Source organism: Pantherophis guttatus, chromosome 1 (assembly GCF_059756535.1).
Source record: "Pantherophis guttatus breed Tessera chromosome 1, ASM5975653v1, whole genome shotgun sequence".
NCBI lineage: Eukaryota > Metazoa > Chordata > Lepidosauria > Squamata > Colubridae > Pantherophis > Pantherophis guttatus.
In genome coordinates, this window is record NC_142063.1 from 272,959,573 (window position 1) to 272,977,421 (window position 17,849).

General features: G+C 40.5%; 1 protein-coding gene across 4 annotated transcripts in view; it reads right to left on the reverse strand.

The window, feature by feature from the left end:
- Nucleotides 1-34: 34 nt before the first annotated feature.
- The window catches only part of UNC93A (unc-93 homolog A), a 39,127-nt gene continuing 21,312 nt past the window's right edge, over nucleotides 35-17,849 (reverse strand). For 3 of the 4 annotated variants that reach the window (XM_034428469.3, XM_034428470.3, XM_087882882.1), the window contains 7 exons: nucleotides 17,303-17,484; nucleotides 13,402-13,631; nucleotides 11,405-11,533; nucleotides 7,658-7,869; nucleotides 5,941-6,076; nucleotides 4,092-4,223; nucleotides 35-1,264 (listed from right to left, as the gene is read on the reverse strand). In XM_034428469.3, coding sequence (XP_034284360.2) covers nucleotides 993-1,264; nucleotides 4,092-4,223; nucleotides 5,941-6,076; nucleotides 7,658-7,869; nucleotides 11,405-11,533; nucleotides 13,402-13,631; nucleotides 17,303-17,484 — 1,293 coding nt within the window. In that variant the 3' untranslated portion in view covers nucleotides 35-992. Of the gene's footprint in view, nucleotides 1,265-4,091; nucleotides 4,224-5,936; nucleotides 6,077-7,657; nucleotides 7,870-11,404; nucleotides 11,534-13,401; nucleotides 13,632-17,302; nucleotides 17,485-17,849 lie in introns of all 4 variants that reach the window. The other variant, XM_060692327.2, reaches the window with a different exon arrangement.

Below are 17,849 nucleotides of genomic sequence, written 5' to 3' on the forward strand. Positions count from 1 at the left end.
CCTTTTGCAAACTTCTGAAAAGCAAAGACAATGGGGATTTAACAACCATTTTAATAACTTAATAACTGCAGTTATTCACTTAACAACTGTGGCAAAAAAAAGGTTGTAAAATGGGACAAAACTGACTTAATCACTGTCTCGCATAGCAATGGAAATTTTGGGCTCAGTTGTGTTTGTACATCAAGACCTACCTGTATAAAAGGTTGATTAGCAATGTCTAGCTGCCCAGTCACCAGAAAGAAGGAAAAAAGAATAATAATTAGGAAATCCTACCAACTTCCTAATTATCTTCAAAGGGAGCTCAGATCGTGTCTCTCTGCTGCGCTCCATTTTCCCCTGTTCCACACCTTGAAGGCACTCAATTGGCCAGAGTGGTTCAGCCAATAGAAACTAACTTCAGCAGTTCATTGGCTGTTTGGCGAGGAAGGAAACCCCCCCCCCCCAGTTTCAACTGGGCAAATGCTTCTTACGCACTGTGATCATTTCTATACTTCCTTTTGCCGGGATCTATGAAATAGTGGTTTTTATTTTTATTTTTAATTTTTAAAATAGTGCAAGAGACAAAAAAAAGTCACCAGCAGAGAAAAAGGGTAGAGATTATACAATTAAAAAAAGAAAAGAAAGTCTAGGAATATTTTCTTGATTCTGAAAAAAAAACCACTTAAAAAAAAAAGGTAAAATGAAAATCAGTGCTATATTTTTCCACTATTTATCTTTGCTCCAGGAATTCAGGTGGCCTACACAGGACTCCATCCTCTGATTTGTTCCCCATTACAACCATCCTATGAAGTAGGTTGGGCTCAGTCTGTACAAGGAAAGTTCATAATACTGCACAGTCTTATCACAAAAGTAGAATCAAAAAAACCCTATGCACGTTGTTATAGCAGTGCCTTGAGCCTTCTCATGGCCATCATTCAGGCCTTGCTCTGTTGTCCAGTAAATATCCTTATGCAAGCTTTGATTTAGAACCTTTTCTACATAGATTTCCTTAATTAGAGATTGGTTGACTGAGCATCTTGCTGTGATGTGATTGGCTCCTGGTTAGCAGTGTGAGGTGTTCTAGAAGACACCTTGGATTCCAGGTATTCGACTGCTCCATATAAGACCATTGCCACAATCAGTAGAGTTACCAGAATATACAGTTTGATGGAGACGCTTAAGAAGGTGCTGTAGCCAAAGGCTATGACAAAGCCCAATGACTCCCACAGGCGGTAATTTGCAAAGGCTGCCTCTTTGTGCTTCTCAAATAAAATTCCATAGAGAGCTATAAAAAATAAATGAGGGAATGATATCAGATAACCGTTACAACATCAGCTCAGATTTATGTCTTTTTAAACAACAGTTGTCACCTATTTCAAACAAAGGTGATTCTGCATTAAAATCTTTTATTATACCTTTCCTTTAGTATCAAGTATTCGCAGGGCACTCTGTTATAGATTGGGATACCTTTTATGGCTGCAGGGAAGCAGTGTCCTGATCACATCAAACCAGGGATGAAATCCAGCAGGTTCTGACAGATTCTGGAGAACCGGTAGCGGAAATTTTGAGTAGTTTGGAGAACCGGCAAATACCACCTATGGCTGGCCCCCGAGTGGGGTGGGAATGGAGATTTTGCAATATCCTTCCCCCGAGGAGTGGGGAGGGAATGGGGATTTTGCAGTGGGGTTGGAATAAAGGTTTTGCAGTATCCTTCCCCTGCCACGCCCACAGAACCGGTAGTAAAAGAATTTGGATTTCACCACTGCATCAAATCCTTTGGCTCGCATATCTCTGCTCTGAATGGCAAAACTTCATTGAGGCTTTTCTCTTTTTTAGACAGAGAAGTGGGTTTGCCCTCATTTGCTGCTTGAGATATTTTTAGCTTTGCAAATTTAAATGCAGCGCACACATATTCTGAACAAATGTTATCGGGAATGAATGAGGCTGAATCCTGCATTTCTTTAGGTGTGCTTTAGGGGGAGCTCTTGATTAGTAGTAGCTCCCAACTCTAAAAGACAGCTTGCTTCGGTTCTGAATGCTGATGAATTTTTGACCATTCTCCTTAAAATGTAATGATCCTTTCGTGAGAGAACTGGGCCAAGGCTCAGCATATAGCTTGGAGTAGTATATAGATAGTTCTTGCTTACTGACCATTCATTCAACAACTGTTTGAAGTGATGACAACGCTGAAAAAAGAGACTTATGACTGGTCCTCAAAGCTGTGGCTGTTACAGCATCCCTATGATCATGTGATTGTGATTTGGGCACTTTGCAATTGGTGTGAATTTAAGATACTCGCAGTGCCCTGTGAACATGTGATTGCCATTTGTGACATTCACAGCTGACTTCAGAAAAAGCAGAGCCAATGAAGACCCAGTTATGTGATGTTGCACTTAATTACCTGCGGTAGTTTGCTTAATGACCACAACTAGAACTGACAGTATAAGTCATCTCAGTCTACTATTTAACTACTCTGTGAAAGAAAAAAAAAAGAACTTCTGAGCATACAAGGAGAGTATACAGGGTCTTTTATAGAGACTACAGGAACAGACATTAGATTCTTCAGGGGGTATGCAGCTTTTATAACACCAGTGCCCAATGAATAGTACTTAGCATGAACTCATGTAACCATTAGATAATTTAGATCAGTGTTTTGCTTTGCTTTGCTGGCTGGGGAATTCTGGGAGTTGAAGTCTACAGGTCTTAAAGTTGCCAAGGTTGGAGACCCCTGATTTATGTGATGATTTGGAGCAGTGATATATAATTTGCCGTTGTCTTCTTCAGAGCTTCACCTTACTTTTACAAAAATTCTGTCCAACCTACAATCCTGGGAATCCCAGGCAATTCTCCTCTAATTATTCATCGGAGTTAATCTTGCTTAGCTTCTGAGATCAGCTAAGGTCTGCTGGATACTATTTGTCAATGTGAATGATAAAAATAAATCTTCACCCATAACTTTCAAATGGATTGTAAAAAACAAAACAAAACCAGATATAAAATAGGCTGTTATGTTACATTATGATAGTTTAACAATGATCTTTCTTAATTGTCCTGTTCTTTCCATCTCCTTTTGTAGTGTTAGTTTAGTAATTTGAGCTTACCATTTCTCGGAATTGAAAAGGCAAGCAGAAACACACAAAGATCTTTGAATGAAACCTAAACAAGTCTGGTTGCGGGGTGGTACAGAACTTCAAGGTGGCAAACAGTAAAAAAACACCTCCTTCAAAGGGTCTTACTAAGGTTGACTGATGCCAGGCCGCTCCCTGGCAGTGAAATTCTAGAGGGAGTATGCAGAATATGTTGCCTTCTAAGATAAATGTATTAAGTGTTGCTAAGTTTTAACAATCCTCAGGGATCAAATAATTTTATGGGTTTGGAATGAAGTTTACTCCGTTCATTATTTTAAAGGGAACTGATGTATCCAAAACTCTGACTATCGGGGTGCTATTCAGCAGGTTCTGACAGGTTCTGGAGAACCGATAGCAGAAATGTTGAGTAGTTTGGAGAACGGCAAATACCACCTCTGGCTGGCCCCAGAGTGGGGTGGGAATGGGGATTTTGCACTATCCTGCCCCTGCCACGCCCACCAAGCCACGCCCACCAAGCCACACCATGCCCAACAAGCCACGCCCACATAACCGGTAGTAAAACAATTTGAATTCTACCATTGCTGACTATCGAAACTGCAATACAAAATCCTTCAGGTTTTTCCCTTTTCAGAATTTTACAATGTATTTTCTTCCTGTGTTGGGGGTGGGGGGGAGCATGCTTTGTAAAAAGCATTGCATTAAAAGGCACATATTAAGGAAAAATGCAACTACATATATGTTCAAGAAATTGTATACATTTTTACGGACACAGAAATGTAGGTGGATCTTCCTGCAGTTTTTTAAAAATTCATCAGATTGGCATAGAAATAGAGCGTGATCATTGTGCACAGAAGGACAGGCCTAAATGGCCATCCACAAACAGAACATAGTTCAATCCAACAGTTCATGCTGAGGAGGCCCTTTCCAGCAAGGCTAATACAGTTGCTGATATTATCTCCTTTGCATAAAGCCTACAATCCTATTTCATCTTTCTGCTGGCCTTCTCTCACTATAAATGCTTACCGTTGGTTAGTGTTTGCAAGATAGCATCTGCTACACCCCAGATGGCAGGTATTATAAAAAATAGGGCAAGTTGGTTTGAGTGAGGTTTCCAGAGTAATAGCGCTATTATGCAGCTGAGATAGAGAATGGCACCTGTTGGACGAAGCAAAGATCATGAGAAAACAGTAAAGAACATTCCAATTCACAGTTTATGAATTTAAGAACTGCTTGGCTTCGTAGGACCCAATATGCACCTTACCTATAACTTCCTTTCTAGCACCCAGTAAACTCTGGAAGAAAGAAGCAGGATTGGTCCAGCCAAGGAAAAAATGAAGGTAGCGTTTCTCAACCATAGAAATTATATTTTCTATTGCCACAAAGGACAGGACTAAAACCAGTGGGTTAAAATGAAGGAAGGTGGTTTAGATTAGACATTAGGAAGAATCTCGTGATTGTATGAAGTGTTAGGCAGTGGAAAAGGCTGCCACATTATGTGGGAAGTTCTCATTTGCTAAAGGTTTCCCACAGAATGTGGATGATCATCTACTAGATATACTGCAGGGCAGGGGTGTCAAACTCGTGGCCCACGGGACGGATGTGTCATGCGCTGGCCACACCCCTACCCCCGGTTTAGCGAAGGGAGAAAAAAGTTGCAATACGTCACATGACAACAACATCACACCGCGAGTTTGACACCCTTGCTGTAGGGAATCTTGCACTGAGTCAAATGCTGGTCTGCATGACCTCTAAGGTCTCTTCCTCTCTATAGTTCTATGGAACAAGTACTCCATATATCACCTGACCTCTCTCATTCAGGCAGCCTTTTCCCAAGCTGCCACATTAGCCTCTAAAAAGATGCTGCTGCTGTAATATGCCTTTAAAGCAGCAGCCTCCTTTTCCCAAGGCTATTCCAATGGATAGCAAAATAGTCACATTTATGTAAGGTCTAAAGGAATTCTTCCAAAACATTTTCAAAGTATGCACAGCCCTAAGACCATTTTTTTGTTTAAAAAAAACATATATCTATATGAATACATTATAAAAAGAGTACCAGAATTGATGATATGAGGTCAGGTACTGAAATTAATAAGCTGGATCAAAATTTCATGAAGCCCATAGATCAGGTGATTTCCAGAACACCTTCTCCAAGTTGGAAACCTTCAGCTCCTTTACCTACAGATGGTTTTCTGAGAACTCTTGGAATTATAGTGAATTATAATTCTGGTACCCTTGGAGAATTTTTCAATAAAGTTACTGATTTAGAAAATATATTTATATAACTATTGGGACAGTTGCTTTGTTATCTTGCTAGTGATGGGAAGTTCCCTAGATTGACTATGTACTTGAGCAATTGCTTAACTTGTATCCAGGGGTGGGCTGCTGGGGGTTCGCAGGGGTTCAGGAGAATCTCTAGCTAAGATTCTTTACAGTTTGGAGAACCCCAAAATCCCACTCCTGGCTGGCCTCGCCCAGCCCGCCTCTCCCAGGAGTCCCCACATGGCCCGTTTTGGATGCAGGTAAGTGCAGGGTGTGCGTGGAGGCTTGGGAAGGGCCTATAGGAAGTTTGGGAAGGCTGGAAATGGACCATTTCCAGCTTCCAGAGGCCTCCAGAACCTGGGGAGGCCATTTTCGCCCTCCTGGAGGCTCAAAGAAAGCCTCTGTAGCCTGGGGAGGACAAAATGCCACCCCACCATGATGCAGGAGGCCAACTAGGCCACGCCCACCATGGCCATGCCTACCCAGCAACCAGGCAGAGAACCCCTTGCTAAAATTTTTGAAGCCCACCCCTGCTGTATCCTATTCCTCAAAGCTCAAGTCAAATCCACTTTGGCCATTACAGTATGCAAGCACCCAGTTAGCTTTTACCTACTCAATGTAAAAAGAAGCTTTCTACCGGTGAACTGGTAAATCTTGCCAAACAGCAGGGAGGCGAGTGAGTTTGTAGCTGAAAAGCAGATCATCACATACCCAACGAAGTTTATCCCAAGCGCACAGGTCACATAGGACTAGAAAGAAAGCGAGAAAGAGAGAAGTGCCCACAGTTATTTTATTATACAGAGCAGCAGCTTCAATTTTCTTGTTTGCAGTTAAAGGTCTGATGAGTGCTTCAGAGTGTAGGTGTTGAATATTCATGCAACACTTACATGATCAATAAAGCACTATTCTCTGTCTCGCTATAAGCCTCTAAATGCAGAGTGCCGTTGCTGTGCAATATGGGTAGACAACTAGGACTTTGATCAGTTACTGCAGCTGTTCTTAAACACAAAAACAAGTGAAAACTGGACCTGGAGTTGAAAAGACACAACCTACTCATCCTCAAAGTAGTATCCTCCAGGTGTGTTGTAATTGCTTGATACCTATCCCTTTGGTTTCCGCCTGTTCTAGTAATCTAATAGAAGTAACATGTTCAGGGTCTCCTTGATGAAACAAGGTCATCTCGGAGGTTCTGGGAAGTGTACGGCAGGCCTGCCTTACGGAAGAGCCTCCCCTGGACAGACCCACCCCTTTTGGCCTTCTGGAAGGTTGTAAAGGCTTGGCTTTTCCCCCAGCATTGGAACTGGATACTAATGGAACTCTGGCATTTGTATGTGTAACATGTTGACGATGAGTTTTTTTTAATAGGTGCCTCAACTTGTTTTTTTTTAATTGTTCTATATTATGTTTTAATATTTGTTCAGTACTCAGAATTCCACCGGTGGCCATATAAATGTAATAATAATAATAAAAAACCACCACTCATTTCAACACATTGGAATTCTTAGCAAAGATGGAATTCTTTGGACATATTGGTGAGGAATTCTGAAAGTTTTAATTCTGATGCAACTGGAATATAAAAACCTGGCTATGCTCCTGAGCTTGGAGCATTACGTGCGCCAAGGGTTCTGCCTCCTCGCTATATTGTTAATGGGACAGATGTCTCGTTTTTGTATGTACTCAAACGTTTTAATAGCTTTTATTGTTTTAACATTTTTTATTGTTGTTATTGTTTTTTGATGTTTTTTCAAATTTTAATTGTAATATATGTTTTGAATTGTGAGCTGCTCAGAGTCGTTTGCTGAGATGAGCAGCTATAGAAATCAAAGGAATAAATGAATGAATGAATGAATGAATGAATAATGAATGAATCAGTCTGTTTGTCTGTCTCTGTCTCTCTCTGTCTCTCTCTCTCTCTCTCTCTCTCTCTCTCTATCTATCATCTATCTATCATCTACCTACTTTGAGTAAACTACTTTGATGAAGTGGTGTATAAATTAACAGTTTATACTGTGTACAGAAACAAAAACTATGCCTAGAAAATAGTTCTCCTAGAAGGCCTTGCTACCTACACTTGTGCGTCTTTAATTCCAATACAATTCCCAACTGATTGTATTCTTTCTTTTTAAAATATTTCCCAAGAATTAGAGCCAAAGGAAATGTACAGATGACTACATCTGGTGGCACATCATGTAGATCAGTTTTCTAGTCCCTTGAGAGAGTGTCTACACTGGGTACTCTGTGGTGAGATTCTGTGGTGAACTTCTGCTCCTTCTGCATTTTTTCACTTAGCACCTGAAATAGATTAGATAAACCTATATTTTATAACCCACCTTATTATAGTCACTAGCCAGGAATCCCTGCTCAAGTCCACTATACATAGTCAACGGTATCAAGAGACACTGGCGTTTATCTTTAAGACGTTGAAATGTTTCCAGAAAAGTGGATCTAAAGGATGACACAGGCTTTTCTTCACTCTCTGCTTGGTTGGTTGAGATTTGATCCAGAAATATAATCACTAGCAACACAGCCAGAATCTCACTAGCTGAAAAAGAAAAGGAAATAGTTGAACAAACAAAATCAACAGAGTACATTGTTGTGTTTGGAAAAATTGGTGTTTAATGATAAAGTCATATTTCTTAGCTTATTAAGTGCTACTAATTTAAATTAGCAATATTAAAAATGTCTTACTTTAACCCAAAGCAAAATACTTTTTGGGCATCCGTTTTGCACAATTCTTTTTGCTCAGCTGTGATGTTTGTGTTATGACAGCAGCAAGGAAAAAAACAACCCCACAATCTGCTGTTGCATAAAACATTTGTTACCATTCCAGGTCAAATCAAAGGCTTTACTGAGATTAGCATGAATATGGTATCACACATCTGTCAATATTGCTTCTGCTCCAGATGAGCATATGTTCTGAGCCATTTCCTTGCAATGATAGTATTTTCTGAATTACATGTGAAAGGACATTATACTGAAAGTGGAAATGTTAATTTTTATTATATTATATTGATGGAAGCTGAAGTAAATTCAATCCAATCAAATGAATTGAATATAGAATTGAAATGATCTACAAAATATTCAGAATTTGGTAAGATTTACTGTTTTTCTGTTCATATTTTGAATGCTTCAAAGCATATCATGTGAAAGCATAACTTTTTGATCCCTAATATTTGAAATTTGAAAATATTCAGCTCAGTGATTTGGGGGTGTAGCCTCTCCCTTGACACAGGCTGTGGATCTCACAACATAGGAATAAAAATACTCAAATCCATGCTGCATTAACTACAGTTGAATTGAATCATATTGTATGCCAACCAAGAAATCGCGTTAACACTTAATAATTATATATTAGTGGTTTTCAAACTGTTTGCTGAGGAACAGAGCTTATCCAGGATTCACCAGGAAGATCAACCATTTTGAATAACCTCCTGGAAATTCACATCAATATTTTAGTTTAGTTGCAATAAACACCGAGGTGAGAAGTTGACTTTGGTTTGTATTATATTCTTTATCAAAACCTAATGGAATCTGTGCACAGCTGTCCCTTGTAGTGAGCCACTGAGAAGCAAAGGTGGGAATGTCTCACTGAAATGTTCTGAAATTCCAGATTAACTCTGTGTACCATTTTTGGTTAGCCAATCCTCTTAGACTTGAAAAAAATACAAGAGGACTTCATATTGCAATTAAACTATCATACATTTTCCTATACCCTATGGATATTCTTTTTGAACTTCTGGTTTTCCAGCATTCTTCCAACTTGTTCTAATTACTAACTTAGAACATAAAATAATAGAGTTGGAAGAGACTTCAGAGGTCTTCTAGTCCAACCCCCTGCTCGAGCAGGGGATCCTATACTATTTCAGATAAATGCTTGGACTTGGCCTATAGCTTTTACTTATAGACTTGGTCTATAGCAGGGGTGAAATCCAGCAGGTTCTGACAGTTTCTGGAGAACTGGTAGTGGAAATTTTGAGTAGTTTGGAGAACCGGCAAATACCACCTCTGGCTGGCCCCAGAGTGGGGTGGGAATGGAGATTTTGCAATATCCTTCCCCCAGGAGTGGGGAGAGCATGGGGATTTTGCAGTATCCTTTCCTGGAGTGCGGAGGGAATGGAGATTTCGCAGTATCCTTCCTTTGCCACACTCATCAAGCCACACCCACAGAACCGGTAGTAAAAAAATTTGGATTTCACCACTGGTCTATAGCTTTTAATTCTCATATTCTGATTCAATTCAGATAGATTCCTACACCTCATGACTTCGATCCTGAGTGAAGGAGAAATCCAGAAAAGCCTTGTATCTATGAACACAGACACCACAGAACATGATCCAATACTTTCTGCAATGTTCCTAAGAATATTTCAAGGACAGACAAGAAACAATGGATTTAAATTAAAAGGGAGATGTTTTTGATTGGGTTAGGGGAAAAAAAACCCTCCCTAAAAATAAAAGGTCTTCTTATAAGGGAATGGACGGCTTTGAGAGATGGCGGACTCTCCTTCACTAAAGCATTTAAACAGAAACTAGAGACAGCCATCTGATGTCAGGGAGGCTTTAAGAGTAGATTCTTTCTCTGGTCTAGAGTATTCTCTAATATCCTATTCAAATCTTATATGTAGGGATTCTATATATATGTAAGATGTCACTTTTCTCATTTTAATATTTAATTTTAGTATGTAAAATATATGAATAATTTGTAAATCCTTTTTAAAGCTTAGGGGATCCTATTGTAAACCTCCCAATTTTTCTTATTTTACTTTGGTCAATTAATGATTTTCCATATATTGAAGTTCAGCGCCATTGATCCTCATGGCTGGTCAACCTTGATCTCTATTTGAGGGTTTTCAGAAGAGAATAGATTTATGCTCTATGCCCGTGATGGTGAACCTATGCCACGAGTGCCACAGGTGGCACGCAGAGCCATACCAGTGGGCACGTGAGCTCAGCTCCGGCGTGCATGTGCACACTGGCCAGCTGATTTTCGGGCCTTCTGGGCCCATCAGAAGTAGGGAAACAGGCTGTTTCCTGCCTCCAGAAGGCCTGGGGAAGGCCCATTTTTCTCTCTCCCCAGGCTCCAGAGGCTTTCTAGAAGCCTGGGGAGGGCGAAAATGGCCTTCCCCATACACCTGGAGGCCTTCCAGAGGCCAGAAATGGCCCGTTGGCCAACTTCCTAGAAAGCCTCTGGAGCCTGGGGAGAGCAAAAAATGGGCCTACTGGGCCCACCATGCCATCACGTGCCAAAAGTAGGGGGAGTGCAGGGGGGGTGTCACGTGCGCATGCATAGGTGGCAGGGCGCATAGAATTATGGGTGTTGGTGGGCACGCCCATGCCCCCCCACCTCGTTCCCCCCACTTTTGGCACACGATGGCAAAAAGGTTAGCCATCACTGCTCTATGCCATTCTGAAGTATCTCACAATTAAGAACTCAACATTTGATATATTAATTTATTCATTTAAATCTTGTCATGATGGAGCTCAAGGCATGAAAAGCAAATTTCTTAGATCAGGGGTGTCAAACTCAAGATCTGCGGGCCAGATTCGGCCCACGGGATACTTAGATCTGGCCTGCAAGGCCGTCCTGGAAACAGTGAAGGATCGGCCCGTGGTACCTTTGCCAGCAAAAATGGGCTCCCGTGCTCCATTTTCGGCTGCGACGGCCTCCTGCAACCTGCAACAACCTCCTGCTGTGACAGCTCTGAGCTCTGTTTTCTCTGGCAGAGTGTTGCAGGAGGCAATTGCAGCTGAAAATGGAGCTTGGGAGCCTGTTTTTGCCGGCAGAGTGCTTGGGCCACCACAGGCACCCCTGACACGAATGATGTCAAGCTGGCCATGCCCACCCTGGCCACACCCACCCTAGCTCACCAAGGTCAAACACAACCCTGATGTGGCCCGCAATGAAATCGAGTTGACACCCCTGTTCTAGATAATCTCCCATCAAAGCACTACCTAAACCAAGAACCTAGCTTTAGTAAAGTCCAGCATTATATAACTTTAAAATGTGCTCTAATACATTATACATACAAATTATTCACACTTTCCTTCATCAGATGCCAAAGATGCCTGAGAGAGCTTACCTGTGTAGATTCCCATCAAAGTATAGATCAAAGTATTAGATGGTCCTTTTGACGTCACAGTCCTATTTGTGGTGTTTACCATGCAGCTGCCTATACCACAGCACTCCAGATCTGCTTCTGTGAGATTCGCTAATACATTAAAAACATAAAAAGGAAACAGGGATTTATTAATGGTCACCATTAAAAATGAATGGTGTATATGCAAATGAAGGCCAAATATACAATCCACTTGTGATTCTCTGTCATCAGTTTTCAAGCTTTATTTCAAGGAAGTTTAAAGTCCCTTGGTGTTCTTATTTCTAATCCAAGCAATATCCGTAGGGTCTATGATATTCTCTGAGTTTTTTCATTCATTCATTCATTCATTCATTCATTCATTCATTCATTCATTCATTCATTCATTCGATTTCTATAGCCACCCATCTCAGTCAATGACTCTGGGTGGCTTACAATTCAAAAAAGTATATTGCAATTAAAAATACTAAAAACATTTTAAAACATCCAGATTAAATATATATAGAAGAAAGATATTTGGTCTATTAGTAATACAGCCTGGAAATGGGGCCATTGGCACCCTGAGCACCCCAGGCAGGAGAACATAGCCAGGTTTTCAGGTCCTTATGAAAGGCTTAGAGGGTTGGGGGCAGAGGTGGGTTTCAAAAATTTTTACTACCGGTTCTGTGGCCATGGCTTGGTGGGCATGGCATGGCTTGGTGGGCGTGGCTTGGTGGGCATGGCAGGGGAAGGCTACTGCAAAATCCCCATTTCCTCCCGATCAGCTGGAACTTGGGAGGCAGAGAATAGATGGGGGAGGGGCCAGTCAGAATTTTTACTACCAGTTCTCTGAACTACTCAAAATTTCCGCTACCGGTTCTCCAGAACTGATCAGAACCTACTGAAACCCACCTCTGCTTGGGGGCCATTCTAATCCTCTGTACACTCTGTTATAAAAAAATAAATTCCTAAGTGGTCTTTCTTGTGCATTCCTGCTGCAAAGTCCTTCTCTCTAAATTACTTTCCGTGGTCCAGAAGTTCAAGCAATTATACCAAGAATTTGCTAATGGGTTAATGCACATGATAAAATAGAACAATTATTTGTGATTTCCCCCAAATAACTGTGCCTTTGAGATGAATATGACCTTTTGAAACATTTCAAGAGTACCACTAACAGTTTCTGATTTGTTCCTAATAGTAATGTTTGGTCAATCAAGGAATTTTATCCATTATGGATACAACTTTGTAAAATTGCTCATTATCAATGATTTTAATTAGTAACATTCAATCCCAAACAATTTCTTAGAAGAACTGACTACTGTTCTAGTCCATCTAGCCTCTATTATCCTTTCATTAAAGGATTAAATCAAACTTAAAATAAAAACAATTAAAACATAGAATATAAATCCATAGGGGATTCTTTAGTGTAAATGCTAGAAACATTATTCGTTAGAGTCACCTTGGTACTTTGTCAGATGATTAGTAAAACGAGTGCAAAATTGCATGGGATTATCTAATATACTATAAAATTGGGCATGACTCACTAACAACTCCTTAGCTTAGAATGGAAGTTCTGATCCTAGTTTGTGGAAGTTTGTGGTCGTAAGTCGAGGACTATATGCATATTAATCTATCCCTAGTAGGCACAACATCTCAAGTAGATGTGATGTGGATCAGAGGTGGCATTCAGCAGGTTCTGACCAGTTCTGGATAACTGGTAGCGGAAATTTTGAGTAGTTCGGAGAACCAATAAATATCACCTCTGACTGGCCCTGCCCCCATCTATTCTCTGCCTCCCAAGTCCCAGTTGATCAGGAGGAAATGGGGATTTTGCAGTATCCTTCCCCTGGAGTGGGGAGGGAATGGAAATTTTACAGTATTCTTCCCCTGCCATGCCCACCAAGCCACGCCCACCAAGCCACGTCATGCCCACCAAGCCACAGCCACAGAACCAGTAGTAAAAAAATTTGAAACCCACCACTGGTCTATTTAAACATAATTACCTTTATTAGGAGTCTGGCCAAAGACCAGAGATGCTATTAGATTCCCCCAGACTCCAGAGGATCGGTATATCAAAAAGAAGATTCCAAAATACTGGGTAACTATATGTTTTCCAATTTTGCCCACTTTCTGAGCATATAAATTGCCGGCCACGGTAAGATAAGTGCACTTGGCTGACCAGAGGGGAGCTGCTCCCAGCCCTAAGATCACAGATGTGGGGATGAGTGTGAACCTGCCAAAAACACGTAATTTGGTTACTTTTATGAAACAAAACATAATCCCAAAATACTTATCATTCTACTGAGTTTCAGAGAAATTTATTATTTGTACTCCCTCTGCAAGAACAAAAACAGAATGCAAGGGAGGCAAATCATGATTCATATGTTTTGTCATCTTCACTCTCATGCCAAATCCTTACACAGTTGCATAAGAAGTCATGACACAAGTATAGAATTAAAGCATCACCAACAGAACTTCAAATTGCATCTTTGCAATGTTGGCACCAGAAACTCAAGTGATGTCCACCCACTATTTGCCAAGTATAACAGGATTGTTTCTGGGTAGGGTTTCCACAGTGCATTAATAAAATCAAAACTAGGCCTGTGTAAAGAATTTTACGTGCAACGACGCTGTGAAGCTGCAGCTGTGTAGAATGAAACAATACGGTAAATTTGTTCAGATGGACTCCTTACCATTCCTATTTAAAATTTATTTCCTAAATTTATAAGGTCAGTTTGGTGTATTGATGAAGGCATCAGGCTCAAAACTAGAAGATGATTTGCTTTAGGCACAAACCCAGCCATGTGACTTTTGCCCAGTCACTTCTTCTTAGCCCTAGAAAAGTAGGCAATGGCAAACCACTTCCCAAAAACTTTGTCAAGAAAACTGCAGGCAGTTGCTAGCAGTCAAAAACTGACTTGAAGGCACACAAACGCACACGTTTGTACGCCCTCCCTCATTTCTGAGAGTTCAAGGCAGTTTACAGAATTAGGTCTCTCTTCTTCTTTTTACCCCCATGACAACAGTCCTTTGAAATAGGATGGGCTGAGAGAAAATTGTTAGTTATAATTCTGGAATGTCCACATCAGTGGTGGGATTCAAATTTTTTTTTACTACCAGTTCTGTGGGTGTGGCTTGGTGGGCGTGGCATGGCTTGGTGGGCGTGGCAGGGGAAGGATATTGTAAAATCTCCATTCCCACCCCACTCCAAGGGAAGGTTACTGCAAAATCCCCAATTCCTCCTGATCAGCTGGGACTCGGGAGGCAGAGAATAGATGGGGGCAGGGACAGTCAGAGGTGATATTTACTGGTTCTCTGAACTACTCAAAATTTCCGCTACCAGTTCTCCAGAACTGGTCAGAACCTGCTGAATGCCACCTCTGATCCACATCACATCTACTTGAGATGTTGTGCCTACTAGGGATAGATTAATATGCATATAGTCCTCGACTTACGACCTCAAACTTCCACAAACTAGGATCAGAACTTCCATTGCTAAGCTAAGCAGTTGTTAGTGAGTCATGCCCAATTTTATAAACTTTTTTTTTGCTGTGGATATTAAGTGAATCACCATGATCATTAAATGAATTGGGCAGTCATTAAGTGAAATCCATCTTCCCCTGTTGACTGCTTGTTGGAAGCTAGCTGGGAAGGTCATAAATGGGTAATCCTATGGCTCTGGGATGCTGCAGCTATGATCAATACATGTCAGCTGCCAAGCATAGAAATTTTGATCACATGACCATGGGGACATTGTGAAGATTGTATAGTGAATGCAAGACCTGGTTGCAAGTTACTTTTTTCAGCACTGTCATGCCTTTGAACAATCATTAAATGAATAGTTGTAAATCAAGGACTATCTCTATTTATAAGAACACATAAAATAAGTCCTCATAATGTGAGAATAAATGACTTTTAGAAAGTTTAACGGTCAAAGTACAACTTATTTATTGCTGTGTAAAGGTACCATGTTTTTTATCATGTGATACTCTTGATTCTTTTGTACTCACTAGAGGTTGGTGGAAATTAAAGTACATGGGTTACATAGCATTGCCCAGGCTAAGGCCCTATGGCTACGTTGTCGGGGTGTCTCCTCCCAAACTTCCACTGCTAATCTGGCCAACTTTCTGGATGGAGATTCAAGGAATCTCCAGGATGGTCTATTGCTGGAAGTTTTCAAGACAAGATTGGATAACCATTTTCTTGGGATAATATAAGGGCCCTATGATTCTATGAGACATCATGGGGTTGGAGAGGATACCAGGCTGATCAAATGTTAGCTAAACTTCTCTTTCCCTATCCTTTTCTTTCGAAATGTAATTATAACTCCAGTCGTTAGATGGTGCCTTTACTGGCTTCTGCTTGGTTTCACTTGGCTCAGGCTTTGTTTCCTAAAGGAGATGTAAGTGGTTGCCTCAGCTACAAAAGCAGTTGCTATACACTCTCCAGCGTATCTGTTTATTTGTTCTGCTCTTTTGTTCATGTTCTAATAGCTCATGAAAAAGGCTGCGTGTGAGTGGCTGTTTTGTTTTGATGAGAAATCTTTCATTGACATGTCAGAGGTGGACTGGTTAAAAAAAAAAGACAAAGACAAAAACTAAACCATAAACCAGAGATCAGCAAAACCATCTTAACCATCTGTAGAATGGTCTAGAGCAGAGGTCTTCAAACTTGGCAGCTTTAAGACTTGTGGACTTCAACTCCCAGAATTCTCCAGTCAGTCCACAAGTCTTAAAGCTGCCAAGTTTGAAGACCTCTGGTCTAGAGCAACAGCTGCAGTTTTACAGATGGAAATTGTGGCATAAATCCTACCCATATGGCTATCTATCAAACCCCAAATTAGTAAGACTATTTGAGATCTGCTTCTCTCAGTGTCTTACTTTAAGTACATCTGAAAATGATCTCAGTGTGGGTGAAGAAATGCTCAAAGCTAAGTGAGGCAGAAGAAACACACCACAAATCTGATCTTTTCTTTCTTTTCTCCTGTATCTATATCCAATAAACTTATATCTAATTCACAAGTTTAGTATACATTGACATATATATTTCTAGACATTCGTTATCATTTTGATACCATATCAAACTGGTATCATTTCAAGGCCTGACCTCATCTCAAATATTTAAATTTAATATATAAATTTAATAAATAATTATTATTATTATTATTATTATTATTATTATTATTATTATTATTATTATTATTTTAAAAAAAGCTCTCTTACCTTATCTTCATCTTAGGGAGCCTAAGACCCCAATTTAATTCTTTACAAACTCACATACAAAGTTGGGTTTTGGCTCTGTTCATTTGCAGATCTTGGCATATTATAAAGAACTTAGTTCTCACCTTCAAGTCAATAAAAGTTGCACACCTCTTCTATAGATATTCCTCTGTTCTCTTTCCCAGCTGTTGTCTGCTGATTCCTCAAGTATCAGTAATGTTTTTAGCCTCATTAAAAACATTTACTTGTCCCCTATCAAATCCTAAAGTGATTTTCAGTCTTAAGATTTGTGAAGCCCAAACCATCTAATGAACAATATCCACCTATTTACTATACATTTTTCCATTTAGTTGGATTCAATTAGATCTTTCATGGTGGTAGCCCCCTATAGATCAGTCAACCAGAAATTATAGTATATCTGTCCCTCCAAATGTGTAGGAACAGAGCAGGCAGGTGGAGGGGCATGGAGTTAAGTATGTCATAAGTTTGGAGTCCTTGCATTCTCACAAGCATTCCAAATTCAACCCCTCCTGAATTCTGTTGACCCTTATCTGGTGCCAATTTATTGTTGAACTTTAGTTGACCAAATACTCTATTTTATGCTGCAACCTTACGAATGGTCCTGAATTTTTGTGTCTGACAAAATGCATTGCAAATGTTATAGGAATTAGGAAATACTTATTACCAGCTGGCATAGAAGTTTCCCAAGGAGAATGTAATGTAGCAGCACATAGAACCTACAATGGTCCATTTGCATCCAAATTTCTTAATGATGACGGATGGGAGAAACATGGAGGACAGGATGAGAGTAGCATAGATCACACTCAGGGAGGCAACTCCCAGGCCTTCTTCAGAGTGGAGGCTGCTCTGTACATACAGACAAAATGCAACGGAGGCACATATTTATAGCAAGCACAATAATATATGGGGGACAATGATTTAATAGTAAAAGAGGAAGAGACAGTTAAGCCAGAGAAGTTTGGCAATGAAACTATGATATCAAACACATATGACAAATGCATTGTCATTACAAAATGCTGCATGTGCTTACTGTGTCCTGACCTCTGAAGAAATCAGAGCATTTGGGTGATGATATCATCACACACATTTCATCAAGCCTCCCTACCAGTGGTGGGTTGCTACCAGTTCGCCCTGGATCGGGCAAACTGGTAGCGGCAGTGGCAGGAGGCTCCACCCACCTGCCCAGACGCTTCTGCACACATGAGCGAACT